Source organism: Semicossyphus pulcher, unplaced genomic scaffold (genome assembly GCF_022749685.1).
Source record: "Semicossyphus pulcher isolate SPU_LCO1_2020_fin unplaced genomic scaffold, fSemPul1.0.p SCAF_16, whole genome shotgun sequence".
Classification (NCBI taxonomy): Eukaryota; Metazoa; Chordata; class Actinopteri; order Labriformes; family Labridae; genus Semicossyphus; species Semicossyphus pulcher.
This window is the reverse complement of record NW_027211670.1, coordinates 19,863,425-19,878,336: the sequence shown is the minus strand read 5'-3', so window position 1 is coordinate 19,878,336 and position 14,912 is coordinate 19,863,425. Positions and strand designations below refer to the sequence as shown.

Genomic DNA, 14,912 nt, shown 5'->3' with positions numbered 1-14,912 from the left:
CTCTCATAATAGACCCCCCCTCCTTCACAACAGTACAAAGTGTGTGTATGTGTGTGTGTGTTCATGTGCCGCTCGAGTCCTTGTCTTTTCCTTGCCATAGGTGAGAGACCAGCCCCTGCACGTGATCATGACTCACCATCTCTGCGCTCGACATGAACTCGCATGCATGCTCACACACGCACGCACGCAAGCGCACACACACAGACACGCAGAGATGAGGACGTGCTGACAGATCTGAGAACAGATAGAGGAATAAAAAAAAGAAAAACAAAAGGGTGGGAGAGGGACGCAGGGGAAAAATAATAAGCGATAAAAGCAGAAATGCAGAGAGGATGGAGAGATGAGAGATGGAGAAAAAACCGAGAGCCATCTGTGTGTTGCCATGGCCACGAGCAGAGGTGTGTGTGTGTGTGTGTGTGAGTGTGTGTGGTTGTCACGGCAACGGGCAGCCACTCACCTTGAGGTCTCTGTGCACAATATCATGCTGGTGGATATGATTGACACTCTCCAAGATCTGACTAATGCAATGACTACGGAGAGAGAGAAGGGGACAAAACACAGAGAGAGAGAGAGAGAGATGTGTCAGTCGCTGCCCTTCATTACAAAAAATATATAAAAACATCACATAGACGAGATAGACAGTCTCGTCATTGTGTGTGCTGGAGGCCTGGTGGATTATGGTCTGGTTATAAAACAGATGCATTTCATTACAAAAGCTGACAATATTCTGAAACCGTTAACAACATGATACTAGAACTGTACATTACAAAGAACAGCTGATCAAATGTTTTCTACTAAACTTACTGTTCACAGTACAATTTCAGTAACACAACAACATACATAGAGGGGGGTGTAAGAAAATATAGCAACACCCCAATGTTATGCTCTCTGCTACGGCATCAGTTGTCAAACACACTTCATCAATTTTACATGTAAAGATTTGTGGCAGTGCTGTAATCCATCTTCAGCTCTTTCACTCCAATGTAACAACAGGAAGAAGTTAGCACATATTGCTAGCTTCAACACATAAAACACAGACGGATTTACACACAGCACAATATGTCACCTTGCTTACAATATCGCAATATATTGACCTGTAACCCCTGTGTAATGATATGGATCATATTGCCACACTCTTATTGAGATACGTATTGTATTGCTGGATTCTAAACCATGTGCTGCCCTTTAATTTACCCTGTGTTGAATGTGGACCTGCAGCGAGTAAATCAACAGAAAATTAACTGACAATTATTGTGAGCATGTTTTGTTCTAGTTTAAGATTTTCATGTAAATAAACGTCTGTTAAGTCTCTATCTATCGCCGAATGAGGTAACACAATGGTGATTGAGCCTATGGGCCTCTGATGAAAGCCTTTGCATTTGCAGTATATAGCATTATTATGGACTGGGTGTTGGGTGCAGACGAACGTGCCTAACGACCCATCAACACCAGTGGGTACTAACGACTCAGTGATACTAGGCCACAGCTCAAGCTAACGATCTATTAGCATACTAATGACCTAGAGAGGCTTATATATTTCTAGCTCCGTCCACCAGTCAGCTTAGAGCTGAAGGAGCCTTTCGGATGAGAGGTGAAACGTCTTCAAGAACTTCAACCAAGTCCGGTTGCCTTTTGGATTAAGCTTAGAAAGGCGCCCAGTTAGTGACGCGTTTTCCATCACCCAGCAGTGGTTGATCTCTTGATGAATGTTGGTCTCTTAGAAAGTCCTTGAGATCTTCGAGGTTACTACTTTAAGTCAAACAAACGGTACCATATCTAAGGTACTTAAATGTGAGGACTTGTGCTTTAAATCATTATAAATTACATAACGATGGTCAAACAAGAAATTATGAAAACATTTTTTCTGACATTTGTAGAAGAAAAGATTAATTATGAGATAATGAAATAATGGAGGCAGCTCGTTAAAACAGACAGGTCGGGTTGCATAACAGACATTTACAATACATCACTATTATTTTTCAAAGACATAATAAAAGGTACTGTACTTTTAAACAATCAATACTAAGCAACTGGTGTGGGAGGCCTTCCACCACACAGTCAATAAATCTCTATCCCGGTAGCAATTTTAATAATGGGGGCGTCAATTCAGCTGCTACTAATATAGTTATTTTTCAATTCTGGCTGCCGAGCATGTTTTCACACTTTGCTGGTGGTGAGTGTGTTGGCTCATGATGGGTCTTATAAAATGTTCCTGCGAGCCAGTACACGACCACCTTATTACTGTCCTACGCACTGTGGTGTCAGGCTCCACCGTCCCACTATTCGAGGCTCATGTTCATGTCACGTCTGCGGAAAGGTTAACGGGTCAAAGGGCACCGCTAGAGAGAGCGAGGCCGAGGCTTTATGCACGTGGCTTGGTTTCTGTGTGTGTGAAGGTTTGTGTGTTTCCAAAGCCACCCCCTCCCCATGTGTGCGTGAACAGACAAAGACCCCTAATCCAATTGTACGACAGACTTCATAAGCTGCGCACCACCCAGCCACGGGAAAAAAAAAAAGAGGAGGGGAACTCCCAGAAGGAAGATGTAGCGAGGAAGGAGAGAGAGCTTAAATGTCACAATGTCGACAAAATGTCAGAATGTGGTGTAAAATGCCCAATGCTGTTTCACACAAGCCGAGATGACGTCTTCCAAATGGCTTCTTCAGCCCAATCAACCGCCCAGAATCGGAGGAGAATCAATTAGCAAAATAAAGACACAAAAAGGCAGCAAATCGTGACTTTTTAGAAGCTATAACCAGCTATTTTTTGGCAGTATTAACTGTTTGTGATTAATTTACAGTTAATCATTTCAGGATCATGTAGACGGAGGATGGAGTGTGACGCGTGTGGCCAAAGAGAGATGAGACCAGTATAACAACACACTTGTTGACAGGGGGGTGTGCATTCGCTGCCAAGAACACAAGCAAACCAATTATATCCACCACTGTGCGCCTGTGGGTTCACGCTCATAAAATGAGAGTGAGTATTCATATATTTAATGGGATTACGCTGTATGTTTGCAGCAGAGCCCGTCTTCGTATGTTCAGAGCAGCTTACCTGGCATCAGCCTCGCTGTAGTACTCCCTGGCTACGATGTCTTCAAACAGCTCTCCTCCTGTCACCCTGGGAGAGGGGAGGAATGAAAAAGGAGGAGGAAAAGGAAGAAAGACGCAGAGAGAAAGAGGCAGGCGAGGCAGGAGACGTTAGCATACGCAAACAAACCATGGTCACACGCATGAATAAAATGTCACAGTGTGTGTGTGTGTTGTGCAGAATATACTCACAGGTCAAAGACTAGGTAATGAAAGCCTTCCTCTGAAATGCTGTCATGGAGTCTCACTGCGGGAGAGAGGAAGGGCAGTGAGATGGAGATATAAAGACAGGAGTCGGGTAAAAAGACAAAGAATGGCTGCGGCGTTAAAAGAGAGAAACGGGCCGAGCTGAATAAAAAGTCAACTAGCGCTGTGACGTTTAGGCTAGTTCATCTAGTTGTTAGGCAATTATCCGCTATTTAATGAAGCCTCAAACATTCCTTGTTTATTTGTTTATTTGCATAGGGACAAGTTTGTGGGAAATTACTAATGCCATACAACACAACATTTATAGCCTTTGCTTAATTGCAATGCTTGTCATAAGATTGGCCTTTACAGACTCGACAACAAATTCACAAGAGACGAAACACGAACTCGTCAATAAATATGAAAAAACACAGAACTCAACAATACATGTGAAGAGAAGAAGCACCAGATCGTTCTTCCCTGAACCCTCTGCAATAAACGTCATTGTCAGGTTTTCATACTTTATAAAGAACATGTTTTGTAAGGCTGAGATAGCAGCACTGTAGCCAATACAAAAACTGTGATTGCACCTTTTTGTCTCAAGCATCTATGAGCGATAATCCATACAAGAGACTTATCTGCTGTCAACAGTTCACTCCAACACTTGCATTTGTTTTCATGCATTTTCACCTTTATATGACAGTGAAGGGATTAACAGGAAGAGTGGTTGTCTCAGACTGTGGTTAAAGGGTATGTGCCTTAACCATTAGGTTACCGCGATGCCTCTATAGGGCCCGATCAGACAGAGCGCGTTTTAGCAGCTTTTTTGTCATCGTTTAATGAAAGAGACGCTTTTTGCACACTGCTTTTGCATTGCAGAGCTTTTTTTTTTTAACCGTAGGCTTCAACGGTGTACCTCGCGTTTTACAGCCTGCACAACGAGCTGATCGGGCCCATACAGCAGTATTTTGCCCGTGGTAATCCGTAGTTTCTGACGTATGTGTCACATTGAAATAATTTTCAATGGATATTGACGGTAATATACAGAAAAAGCAGATCTATTAACACTATTCCTAAATGTGCTAACTGCAACGTGTATAGTTTATGCTTCAGGCAGTTTTTTGTCCCTAATTTTCTTGCTCAGAAAGAAGGCATGCTTAAAGGGGAATTCTGATATTGTTAAAGACCCCTCCAGTGAAAATCAAGTGTTTAACCTTGTAAACATCTCCATGTGGTGTTCTTCATGTGCTACAAGACATATCAGGGGCAACATCAGCAGTCATCTCCATGGCTGGGCCTGTCTGCTTTTAAACTGCAGTGCACCAAGGACAGGCTGAACAACACGTTTTCAGATTGGCAGGTTTGAGACGTCACAAACCTAAGGAGCCAATCCCGTTAATGGACGGGGTGATGCTAAGCATATCATTATGTGTAACCTATGGCAACCACTTTGGTGACGCGCGAGCCAGCTGTAACCATCATCGTTAAGTTTCAACAAGTTGCCACTAAACGATGGCAGAGACGTGTTTGGTTTTGGTAGAGAGGGGGGCGGTTGGAAATGTGCATAGTGGGCGGGGCCTATGCAGATTCAGATATTTTTAATGAGGGAGAAGGAGGAGATGCCTTGGGAGGATTTTTACATGTTAATTAAACGTATTTTGAAGAAAATACATATCGGACACAATTTATTATTTCAAGCAGAACAAACACAACTGGAGCTGTGTGATTTTAACAAATGTTGACTTTTGAACTAGAAGCCAAACAAATATACCTTTCTCTTCTGTGCTGCTTCAGAATCTCTGCCTCACACATTTATTGACAGGCGCTGCAACTAATACAAACATTATGCCCAACAGTAAATTACCCTTCATAGGGGTAAAACCCTTTTATTGCTATGTTTTAAAGTTAAAGCTCCATCGTTCACGAGCATGGACATAGAAGAGGAGAATAGCCGGCAAGAAAAAGAGCGCAATCGTGTTCCGGACTACTGCGTTTGTTTCCCATAACTTGGCAGCATAACAACAGTAACTTGGGCAATTGCCTGCCAAGATACCTTGCAGCCATGGCAGCCAGTTTTGCGAGTACTGTTGGAGGCGTTTTATTGGAACACTTTCAAAATTTTTGTACATATTAGTCATTCAGACCACAGAAATATGTAGAAATTGATCCCAGGCTTAAAAATACCAGAATTCTCCTTTAATTCAGCTTACAAAGCTTTGATCGTCAACAGTCAGATGAAAAAAATATTTGCAGACGGGTAGCGATTCAAAGGTCTGCGACCTGGCTAGGATATGACTTTTTAACAGCAATGTTTCCTGATTACTGACAGAGATGAGTAGCTTTATGTAAGGACTAGAAAAAATAAAGTGGTGATTACAGTAATGAGCTCATAATACCACGAAACTGCCGTTATGTGGTGACCATCTGAGCCCTACAGTCAACACAACAGCAGCAGCAGCAGCAGCGGCAGCCAGGCGTTAGAGGACGAGCCTGAGATACAGCTTAGGTTTAGTGTCAGGGAGCCACAGTTATCGTTATGTAAAGTGAATATCAGTTGTATAATAAGATGAAGTAGGATGGCCCTGCAGCAAGAAACAAGAGCGACTGCTCTTTCCTCCTCCTCCCATCTTCTCGCGCTCCCTCCATCTGTCTCCTACTCCTCCTGCTTTCGTCTCTCCATCTGTCTCTTTTTTTGTGCCCTCTTTTGTCCAAAGTTTGAATGCAGACCATGCCAAATATGTCAAAAAAGAGGAGGAAGGACAAGAGGGAGAGAAAAATCTATAAAGAGAGGGGAAGAGGAAAGTAGGCGAGGGGCGACTGAGTGCCCGAGGGGCCGACAGGAAACTAGGACAGGAGGAATGAGAAATAAGGGGGAGTGCAGAGGGAAAGGTGTCATTGATTTTGTCCTATTGCCCCCTCCTGCCCTCTAACACCCCTCTCCTCTGGACATCTCTATCCCAGCAGCACAATATGTTCCATTCTTTAATCATCACTGCGATACACATTTCCACAATTAACAGGCTGTTACAGGCTGTGATATCAGAATGGTCAAGAGTGATAACACCACAAGTCAAGAGAGCCGAGGAGACGACATGAAAAAGTCTGTTTCATTTTCGCAAAGCCGAGCCGAGATCTGCTGTCACACTGTTAGCAGGAGGAACATAACCTTCTGTCACCCCTCACTCTGAGTATTGGTGATGTCATTCACATATTTCTTTGTTTTCTTTTAGTCATGACAACTGATTTGCTCAAGACTCCGAGAAATTCAAATCATGACTTGCAGTCCTGAGCTGCTAGCATCCTGATACAAACGTTAAGTAGTGAATAACATACTGGCTACAGCTCTGTAATGACAGCCATCACTTCAGCTGTACCAAAGACACATTTCATTGTGTCTCTAAACTTGACAATTAGATTAGGATCCCAGTTAACAATGCGCTTTGTGTTGATTATTTTCCAGATTAATCAATAAGTTGTTTGGTCTCTAAAATGTCAGAAAAGGGTGAAAAATGTTGATTTTTCTCAAAGCCAAAGGTTTTATTTGGTCTACAAACACATGCAGGAGTAAATCCAGGAACAAATCACATTTAAAGACCCCCTCCAGCGTATATTTTTAAACTTGTAAACATCTCCATGTGGTGTTTTTCATGTGCTACAAGACATATCAGGGACAACATGAGCAGTCATCTCCATTGCTGGGCATGTCTGCTTTTAAACTGCAGTGTACCAAGGACAGGCTGAACAACACGTTTTCACATTGGCAGGTTTGAGACGTCACAAACCTAAGGAGCCAATCCCGTTCATGAACGGGGTGACGCTATGCATGTCATTATGTGTAACCTATGGCAACCACTTCGGCTATGCGCGAGCCAGCTGTAACCGCCATCAAAGTTTTTGCAAAATCACTACTGACGACTAACGTTAACGTTACTACTGCTAATTACTATATTTCAAGCTAGCTAAGTTTCAACAAGTTGCCACTAAACGACAGAAGAGACGTGTTTTGTTTTAGAACAGAGGAGGCGGTTGGAAATGTGCATAGTGGGCGGGGCCTATGCAGATTAGGGAATCTTTAATGAGGGAGAAGGAGGAGATGCCTTGGGAGGGTTTTTACAAGGTATTTGCAGAAAAAAAACAGACACGACTTATTATTGTGTCTTAAAACATGACTGGAGCTGGTCTTTCAGAAGCTGATATGAGAGAATTATGACTCTTAAATAAATAACTCAAACGCTTATCAATATGACGGCCAATTAATTTGATTGATTTATTGATTGATTGTTGCGGCTCTAGATCAGATTGATGATTAAATATATCAAACACTAAGGAACTAAATTGGATGATAAACTCTGACATCTGCTCCTTGCTGTGCATTTACAGGAGATGCTTCTGGTGGAGCTGCTATCTACACATGTAAGAACAAGCACTGTCAATCAGCACAAGTGACGCTGCTCCTTAATGTAAAGCAACCCATTTGCAATCCCTTTTCCATCTGCCAATCCTGACAAGTGCGCTGTGCAAGCTAACAAAACCCTGCATCTCCATTCCCCATATGCCTCCACAGCTTTGCTGTTTGCACCAACGTCCATAAGTGACAGCAGCTGTGCAGTGAGATCCACTTTATTGACATTTATAGTGAGTGATCACAGAGACGGCTAGAGCATCTCAATGTCTGCAAATTCCATCTTAACTGTGTACACGGACATTAAATAAAGTTTACAGATGAGACGTGCGTTTACATGCCCCAAAGCGTTTAATTAGTGACAAAAGTACTTCCGGCAGCTGTGAAGCACCTCGTCTGAAGGAAATATACCAGAGAGTATACCAGAGAAAGGAGGAGGTTATGTGTTCATCTTGTTTCAAGCAGACTTTCCAATAAGGTGCTTAACAATCCTTAAAACTCAACTAGCGTAACATTCAGTGTAGAAGATGCACTTTTAATACTTTATCTTCATCTAAAAAGTGTGCTGCGTCCTATATACAGGTGCGACCAGTATACTGGTATAAAATGCAGAGAGAGGTATGTTATTGTGTTACGGTGTTTTACCCAGACGATGGCGTTATAATCTAGCTGAAGTGGTGACGTCACATCTCTGCATCTGCGGGTCCAAGCCGCTACAACGTCTCCTATTTACAATATGCAGCAGTGCTGTTTTCCTCATTGTTTTAAGTAAGGAAAACAAGCTAACGCTCCGTCATGAACATGCACCGTCATGATCGCCAGTGCAGCCGTCATCCTAATTACAATCAACGTTACCGTCAGCTGCCAGCTACCGCTAGCTACAGCACCAGTAGCTAGCAGGAATGCAAACTCAACATGGTAAAACAGCTGGTAGGCTGTAATTTGTGTTTTTAAATGAAAATAAATTGGAATAGTGTTGAAATAACTTGTATACAAGCTTTTATTCAAACATAGCTATAGAAAACAGTTTTCCCTCTGGGATAGCCCCAAAAACAGACTGCGTCATATACTCTGGTGCGACTTATATTCATGATTTGACGGCGTAATCACAACAAATAGGTTTTGTTTTGACCTGCCATGTTTATGTTATCACGTAATTTTCTGTATTCATTCATACCAGAGAGAAATGATGGGACTAAACGTTTACATGCTTATTAAACGCTGATATTTTCCTACAAACATTATCAAAGGTTTCCACCACCCTCTAAACCCTGTTGAAAATTCCCTCTGATCAGGCCGGTCTCGTTTGATAAAGTTGGTTACATGAGGCGTTTTTGGCCTCACGCTGAATATTAGGATCTGTGTTAACCAAGCCAATGAATGATGACTGGAAACAAAGAGTTTCCCCACATTGTTCTTCTTAAGTTCCTTTATTCAGCCCTTTTCACACTGCCCAATTCATGTCAAACAAGTTCTCCGTTCCTGGTTGTGATGACGTGACTCATGAACACACTCACTGATCAATATTTAATGCCATCAGTAATGATGCACTCCAGTGGAGTCCTCTTATCCCGAGCATGAGCAACAATACAGCAACACTTTTAGTCATTTGAACAGAAACTCACCAATGTTAGGGTGCTTCAGGAGGCGGCAGATACGAGCCTCTCTCTCAAGCTTCTGATGGTCTGAGGAGAGAAAAGTCACCGTTTAGATAAAGTTCAATCACAGAGAGGCAAAGTACGTCATCATTACCTGGTCATGAATAGTGTTCCACAGCTGATTTAAACAGCACAACAATGAGAGGATTTTTTGTACATAGTAAATTCTAGTTAGGTTGGCATTTATGTATTTTGTTGTACAAAATAAAGGTTGTAATAGTAAAGAAGGCTACACGTTAATGAGCCTGTCACTGCTGTAGGGGGAACACCAAAAAAGAATGACCTGCAGATTCATTAAAAATATCCTGTCGCATACATCAATTTGTCATTATGATTATTTAAGCCATTTCTTCTATTTGATGAGGACAGAACTGCAGACCGTTTCTCTCGGTATGTGGGAGAGAAAATTGGGTATGATGAAAAGCAACCAACGTCCCAATTTGAGATCACAACTGGCAAATTGTGGTTATATGGTACACAGAAGCATACAGTATCATTTGTATCAGGGAGAGATGCTAATATTAGACACTAATCCTGGTAAGAACCGACCCAAGGGTTCTTTTTGGTGGCCAAAGTACATTTTTGGTGGCCCAAATGTAAACTGTTAATGTAAGAAAAACCAACCAGTTTTTTGTAAACATATGTTGTTCTTCCTCCATTGCTTAGTTCCCTCTCTCCTTTGCAATAAAAACATCACATGTACTTTAAATGTGCAAAGTGAAATAATATACGATCTGGCATCGAGAGCCAGGACATCGCCCTCTGTTATCACTAACCAGAATGAATACAATCACATGTGAACTTTTGTTAACCCTGTGTTGACGAATGCTTGCAGTATGGGTATAAAAATTTGTCGCCACAAGAAGCGACCTACATGTAATATTTGGGGGCCATATAGGACGGTTTTGTGGCCATGGACCATCATCATAACAGGGTTATTTTAAACCCTGTTTTTTTTCCATCACGTGAGTTACGTGTGTTGTCAACCAAATCCCCAACGTCTTTCAAACAGAGACTATGAGCTGACTTTGATGTAACCCACTTTTTTACAGTCCAAAGTATGTCATTGGTTCTAATGATTTTTCTGTCCCACATTTAAGTTTTACCGTGTCTGCACTGTAGACTGTACAGTGTAATGGAATGCACAATTAGCCTGATTTACAGATTCTACATAGAAATGTAGAATCTATAGGCAGGGACGTGGATGGCAAGTGTTCTGGTTTCGATTTGTAGTACGCTTGTAGTCCAAGTACCATTGACCAATCACGTATCAGCATTGACTAATCTCTATAACCAGACATCTGCATGCTAACAGCTAACAATCTGCACTAGATCATCATTCCCTGATGCGGTGTCATGAAAGCCGTTCAGCGTTCAGATTTCCCCGACTTCCTCAAATGCATCAGAAATGATTGATCTGACCTCAGTTCAACATACGAGCATTTTAAAAGTAGTTTTCTTGAGGACAGACCTGACAAAGCTTCATTTATACTTTTTACTAATCTGCATCATGATGTTGAAATTTCAGCAAAGGTAAGACCCGTTAACTAAAGTCAATCACAAGAAAAACGTTTCTTTTTCTGTAAAGAATGCAGCACGCGGGAAAGGAAGTCTTGACTGGAAGTTGTTTATGGTTGTCCTCAGAGGTTACATCATCGTCAGGCTATAACCGAGGGGATCCGAGATTGAGCCTGAGGCAATGCTTTGTCTTGGAAACTCTTAATACTTAAATTGGTTTGACTGATAGCATTTTCATTAGTATGATTATGTAGGTCTTTGTGACTGACGCTTAAATAATGACAGTTACATTAACTATATTACTGCAAATATTTGAAAAGGAAGATCTTATTTGTGTCACTTAAGGTTTTGTTTGTGTACATGAAGGCAAATATTTAAGGCTGTGGCTCTGACCTATTAGTAATCCACTCGTTCGAGCTGAGCGGCTACATTTGCCTCTGAAAGGTAACAGGTGCATTTAAGCAAAATGCCACTGACCTCATGTCGTGTGTTTTCATTTAAGGTTGTGAAACTGTTTGTGGATATTAAGATGGCTGTGTGTGTGTAGCAATGGTGTCGGGTTTGCACCAGTTATTGCGTACGTGCTTCTGTGTGTGTGTATGTGTGTAAAGGGGTTAGCATGAAGCCTAGTTAGTCAAAACATTGGAGTGTTTGCACTTCAGGCTGGAAGGCAAAGCTAGCAACAACACACTCCTATACACACACACACACACTCATGTCCAAACAAACATCCTTGTTGAGGATTTTACTGAATCCTGTAGCAGTGTGTACGTCTGTTTGTACAAGATGTCAGTGTGTCAACCGCATGACTGTTAAGCTGCTCCCTCCTGTCACTTTGGAAGCCATGTAGCTCAGGTCAGGGGTCATGCGTAGGAACAGTAGTGAAGATCCAGTGTGACTGCAGTGTATATGTGTGGGTTTGAGTTATCACTGTGGTCAAGCAACTCAACCACACAGCTCCATGGCGATTACAGCACACAGAGGCAGGCTCACTAAGATTTGCATTCATTTCCCCAGTGCAGCAACAGCCTCTGATAAAACTCTCACCTTACCAAACTGTTCTGCTACAAGTACAATACTTTATACAGAACGTACAGGCCTAATATAAGAGCACATTAACGTAAAGTGCAGAGTCATGTTCTGCAGCACGCCCTTCCTCCTTCTGCAGCAGCTCGGGCTGTCATGTCTGCCCTTTCTTCCCCTCACTTTCTCTAACTTGTTGCTAACTAAGACTAGTGTTAACACTGCAGTTACTGTGCTTTAAGCTCTGTCTACCTTCGACTAGCATCCCCTTCGTCTCCATGCAGGTGTAGGTTTCCCTCATGTGAGAGAAATACAGAGAATAAGGGAGAGACCTGAACCTCCTTCTAATTACACCAGTGACGCAGGACTGAGAGACAGACAGAGAGAAGGAGGGAGGATTACATGGAACGTCCATTTGCTAGAAGAGGATCACAGCTCCCCTGTGTGTGTGTGTGTGTGTGTGAGTGTGTAGAGTGTGTGTGTGTTTGTGTACAGCCTACTACCCTGGTGCAGTGTCACTGCAGCACTCACTAATTCATTCAATCTCCTTATTTGTTGGTGCTAGAGTGTGTGGTAGAAGAAGACAGGAAAGAGAGGGCTGGAGGGTAATTACTGGCACTTCCTGCTGCTCTCTAATTGGCCATCTGCTTTGCCACGGGGCGGGCCCACAGCCATCTTACATCAGCTGAGGAGGATGGAGAGGACCTGACATACTCACATACACACACCCCTACCCCTTAGCCCTCTCTCTGCTACACATATGAAACTGACAATCTGATTGAAGGCTTCAGGATCCGGTTCAGTGAGGCAAGTCAACATCCAAACTGTGAGGACTGATATTATCAAACACCACTGCATTTTTGACAGAGTCACTCCATATTGAAAATCAGACTGTATTTTTGGGGTACAGGTTCTTTGGGCAGCTCTATACCACATTTTTCCCTCTTTAAAGACCCCATGCAGTGAAAATCAAGTGTTAAGCCTTGTAAACATCTCCATGTGGTGTTCTTCATGTGCTACAAGACACATCAGGGACAACATCAGCAGTCATCTCCATGGCTGGGCATGTCTGCTTTTAAACTGCAGTGTACCAAGGACAGGCTGAACAACACGTTTTCAGATTGGCAGGTTTGAGACGTCACAAACCTAAGGAGCCAATCCTGTTAATGGACGGGGTGACCTAAAGTGCAACCTATGGCAACCACTTCGGTGATGGGCAATCCAGCTGTAACCGTCATCGTAATTTTTGCACACTCACTACTGACTATTAACGTTACTACTACTGATGACTACATTTCAAGCTGGCTAAGTTTCAACAAGTTGCCACTAAATGATGGCAGAGACGTGTTTAATTTTCACGACGGAGGGGGCAGTTGGAAATGTGCATAGTGGGCGGGGACTATGCAGATTCAAGGAATTTTTAATGAGGGAGAAGGAGGAGATGCCTTGGGAGGATTTTTAAAAGGTAATTAAACATATTTTTTAGAAACAAACATGTCAGACACAATTTATTATTTCAAGCAGAGCATCTTATAAAAATCTCTTCAAAAATGACTGGAGCTTGTCTTTAACACACAGCATTGCATGTATACTGATAACAGCGCAATATTATCCTCTTCAATATCTACTGAGCTCCTTTCAAATGCACTTCGGCAAAATTGAAGCAATGGTTGTTCTTGGTTTTAGTTTCCCTCGGCTAAAATCTAATTCCCTGCTCACAATATGACAAAAAAACTAATCATTAAAAGCATTTAAGCTACATCACTATAGAATAGCTCTAGACACCCTTGACAAATCTCATACAAACAAAAGAATGTTTGCTATCCAAATGTTTGTCTTAAAACTGACTAATTTAAATAACAGTCCGACCCATCTATCTGGTACTTAGTCATGTTTAAAAAGCATAAAGAGTGTAAATTTACTGGTGTTTATGTCTCCTTTCACCTTGTAAAAGTGGAATCAGAACTGTTATTTCCACAGTGTGATAGATGCACATGCAACTGACATTATGGTCTTCATGGTAACAACTGCACCACAAAAACACTCCATCAGCTGTCCTCTTGAGTAACTTTAAGCTGCGTGTCCACCAAAGTGTTTATCCCCAGCTGAAAACGCCAGGTCCTCTTCTCAAAACGGCCAGCTGGAAGCGCTTTGAATGGGCAGTTTATTTTCTTCAGTTTAGACGCTTTGGTAGCTATGATACAGAAGTTAAACTGTTGGCATAAGGTAGAGAACGTAAAGGTTATAAGGAGAGAGGTCAGCTCTGCTGGTCTATGTGGGTTCATGAGAGAATGTAGGCGAGCACCATCATTTGGTCAAAGGGTTGGAGTTGGTCAAAGCGCATTTTAAGGGGTACTTCGATTCGAGTAGGACGGTGGGTTCAAGTGTTGCTTTGACCTTCCACCACAAGGGAAGAAAAACCAAACCAGGGAGGCCATCAGCTCAGAGGAACGTCTTTAATTACACAATTAATGTATGTAGAGCCTGTTTTTGGTCTTAGTGGTATTTGCTCCGCTTTCCCCCCACTGTGATTGCATTGATGGGTAAAAAGTGACACTGACGAGCGCAGCGTTTAACCTTTTATTAACTGAACATATCAGTTATCTGCTGGGCCATGTGTTGGGTTTAATGGCCCTTGAAGAGGACTAAAACTTATTTGCTATTAATCATGGATGAAGCTACGTAGCTTTGTTCAAAGAAGACGTCTATGTTCTAAAATAGCACATGGGAGTAGTTTGGATACCTCTGAAGATGTATTCATTAAATAAAGCAACAAAGTCTGTGCAGGTTTGGTGGGATGAATGGGTCAAACACTGGACCTCCGGCCAAGAGTTGTTGCTCTCACTATTTAAGGCCAAACCATTATTTTTTCCTGAACATAACCAAGTAGTTAAACTATACCAAATTGGGTTTCTAACATGTTGTAAATTGGTCCCAGACTGGTAAGGTATATGCAGCATAACTGCTTGGTTAGGTTTAGGAAAGGATCATGGTTTGGGGTGCGTTTTGGTTTCACACATGACTAGAACAGCTGT

General features: G+C 42.2%; 1 protein-coding gene across 11 annotated transcripts in view; it reads right to left on the bottom strand.

Moving 5' to 3' along the window:
- The window catches only part of LOC138593100 (calcium/calmodulin-dependent protein kinase type II subunit gamma-like), a 44,195-nt gene that overhangs the window by 23,700 nt on the left and 5,583 nt on the right, over nucleotides 1–14,912 (bottom strand). For all 11 annotated transcript variants that reach the window (XM_069663942.1, XM_069663937.1, XM_069663940.1 and 8 more), the window contains exons 3-6: nucleotides 9,304–9,363; nucleotides 3,283–3,337; nucleotides 3,056–3,121; nucleotides 458–530 (exon numbers count right to left, since the gene is read on the bottom strand). In XM_069663942.1, coding sequence (XP_069520043.1) covers nucleotides 458–530; nucleotides 3,056–3,121; nucleotides 3,283–3,337; nucleotides 9,304–9,363 — 254 coding nt within the window. The remainder of the gene's footprint in view (nucleotides 1–457; nucleotides 531–3,055; nucleotides 3,122–3,282; nucleotides 3,338–9,303; nucleotides 9,364–14,912) is intronic.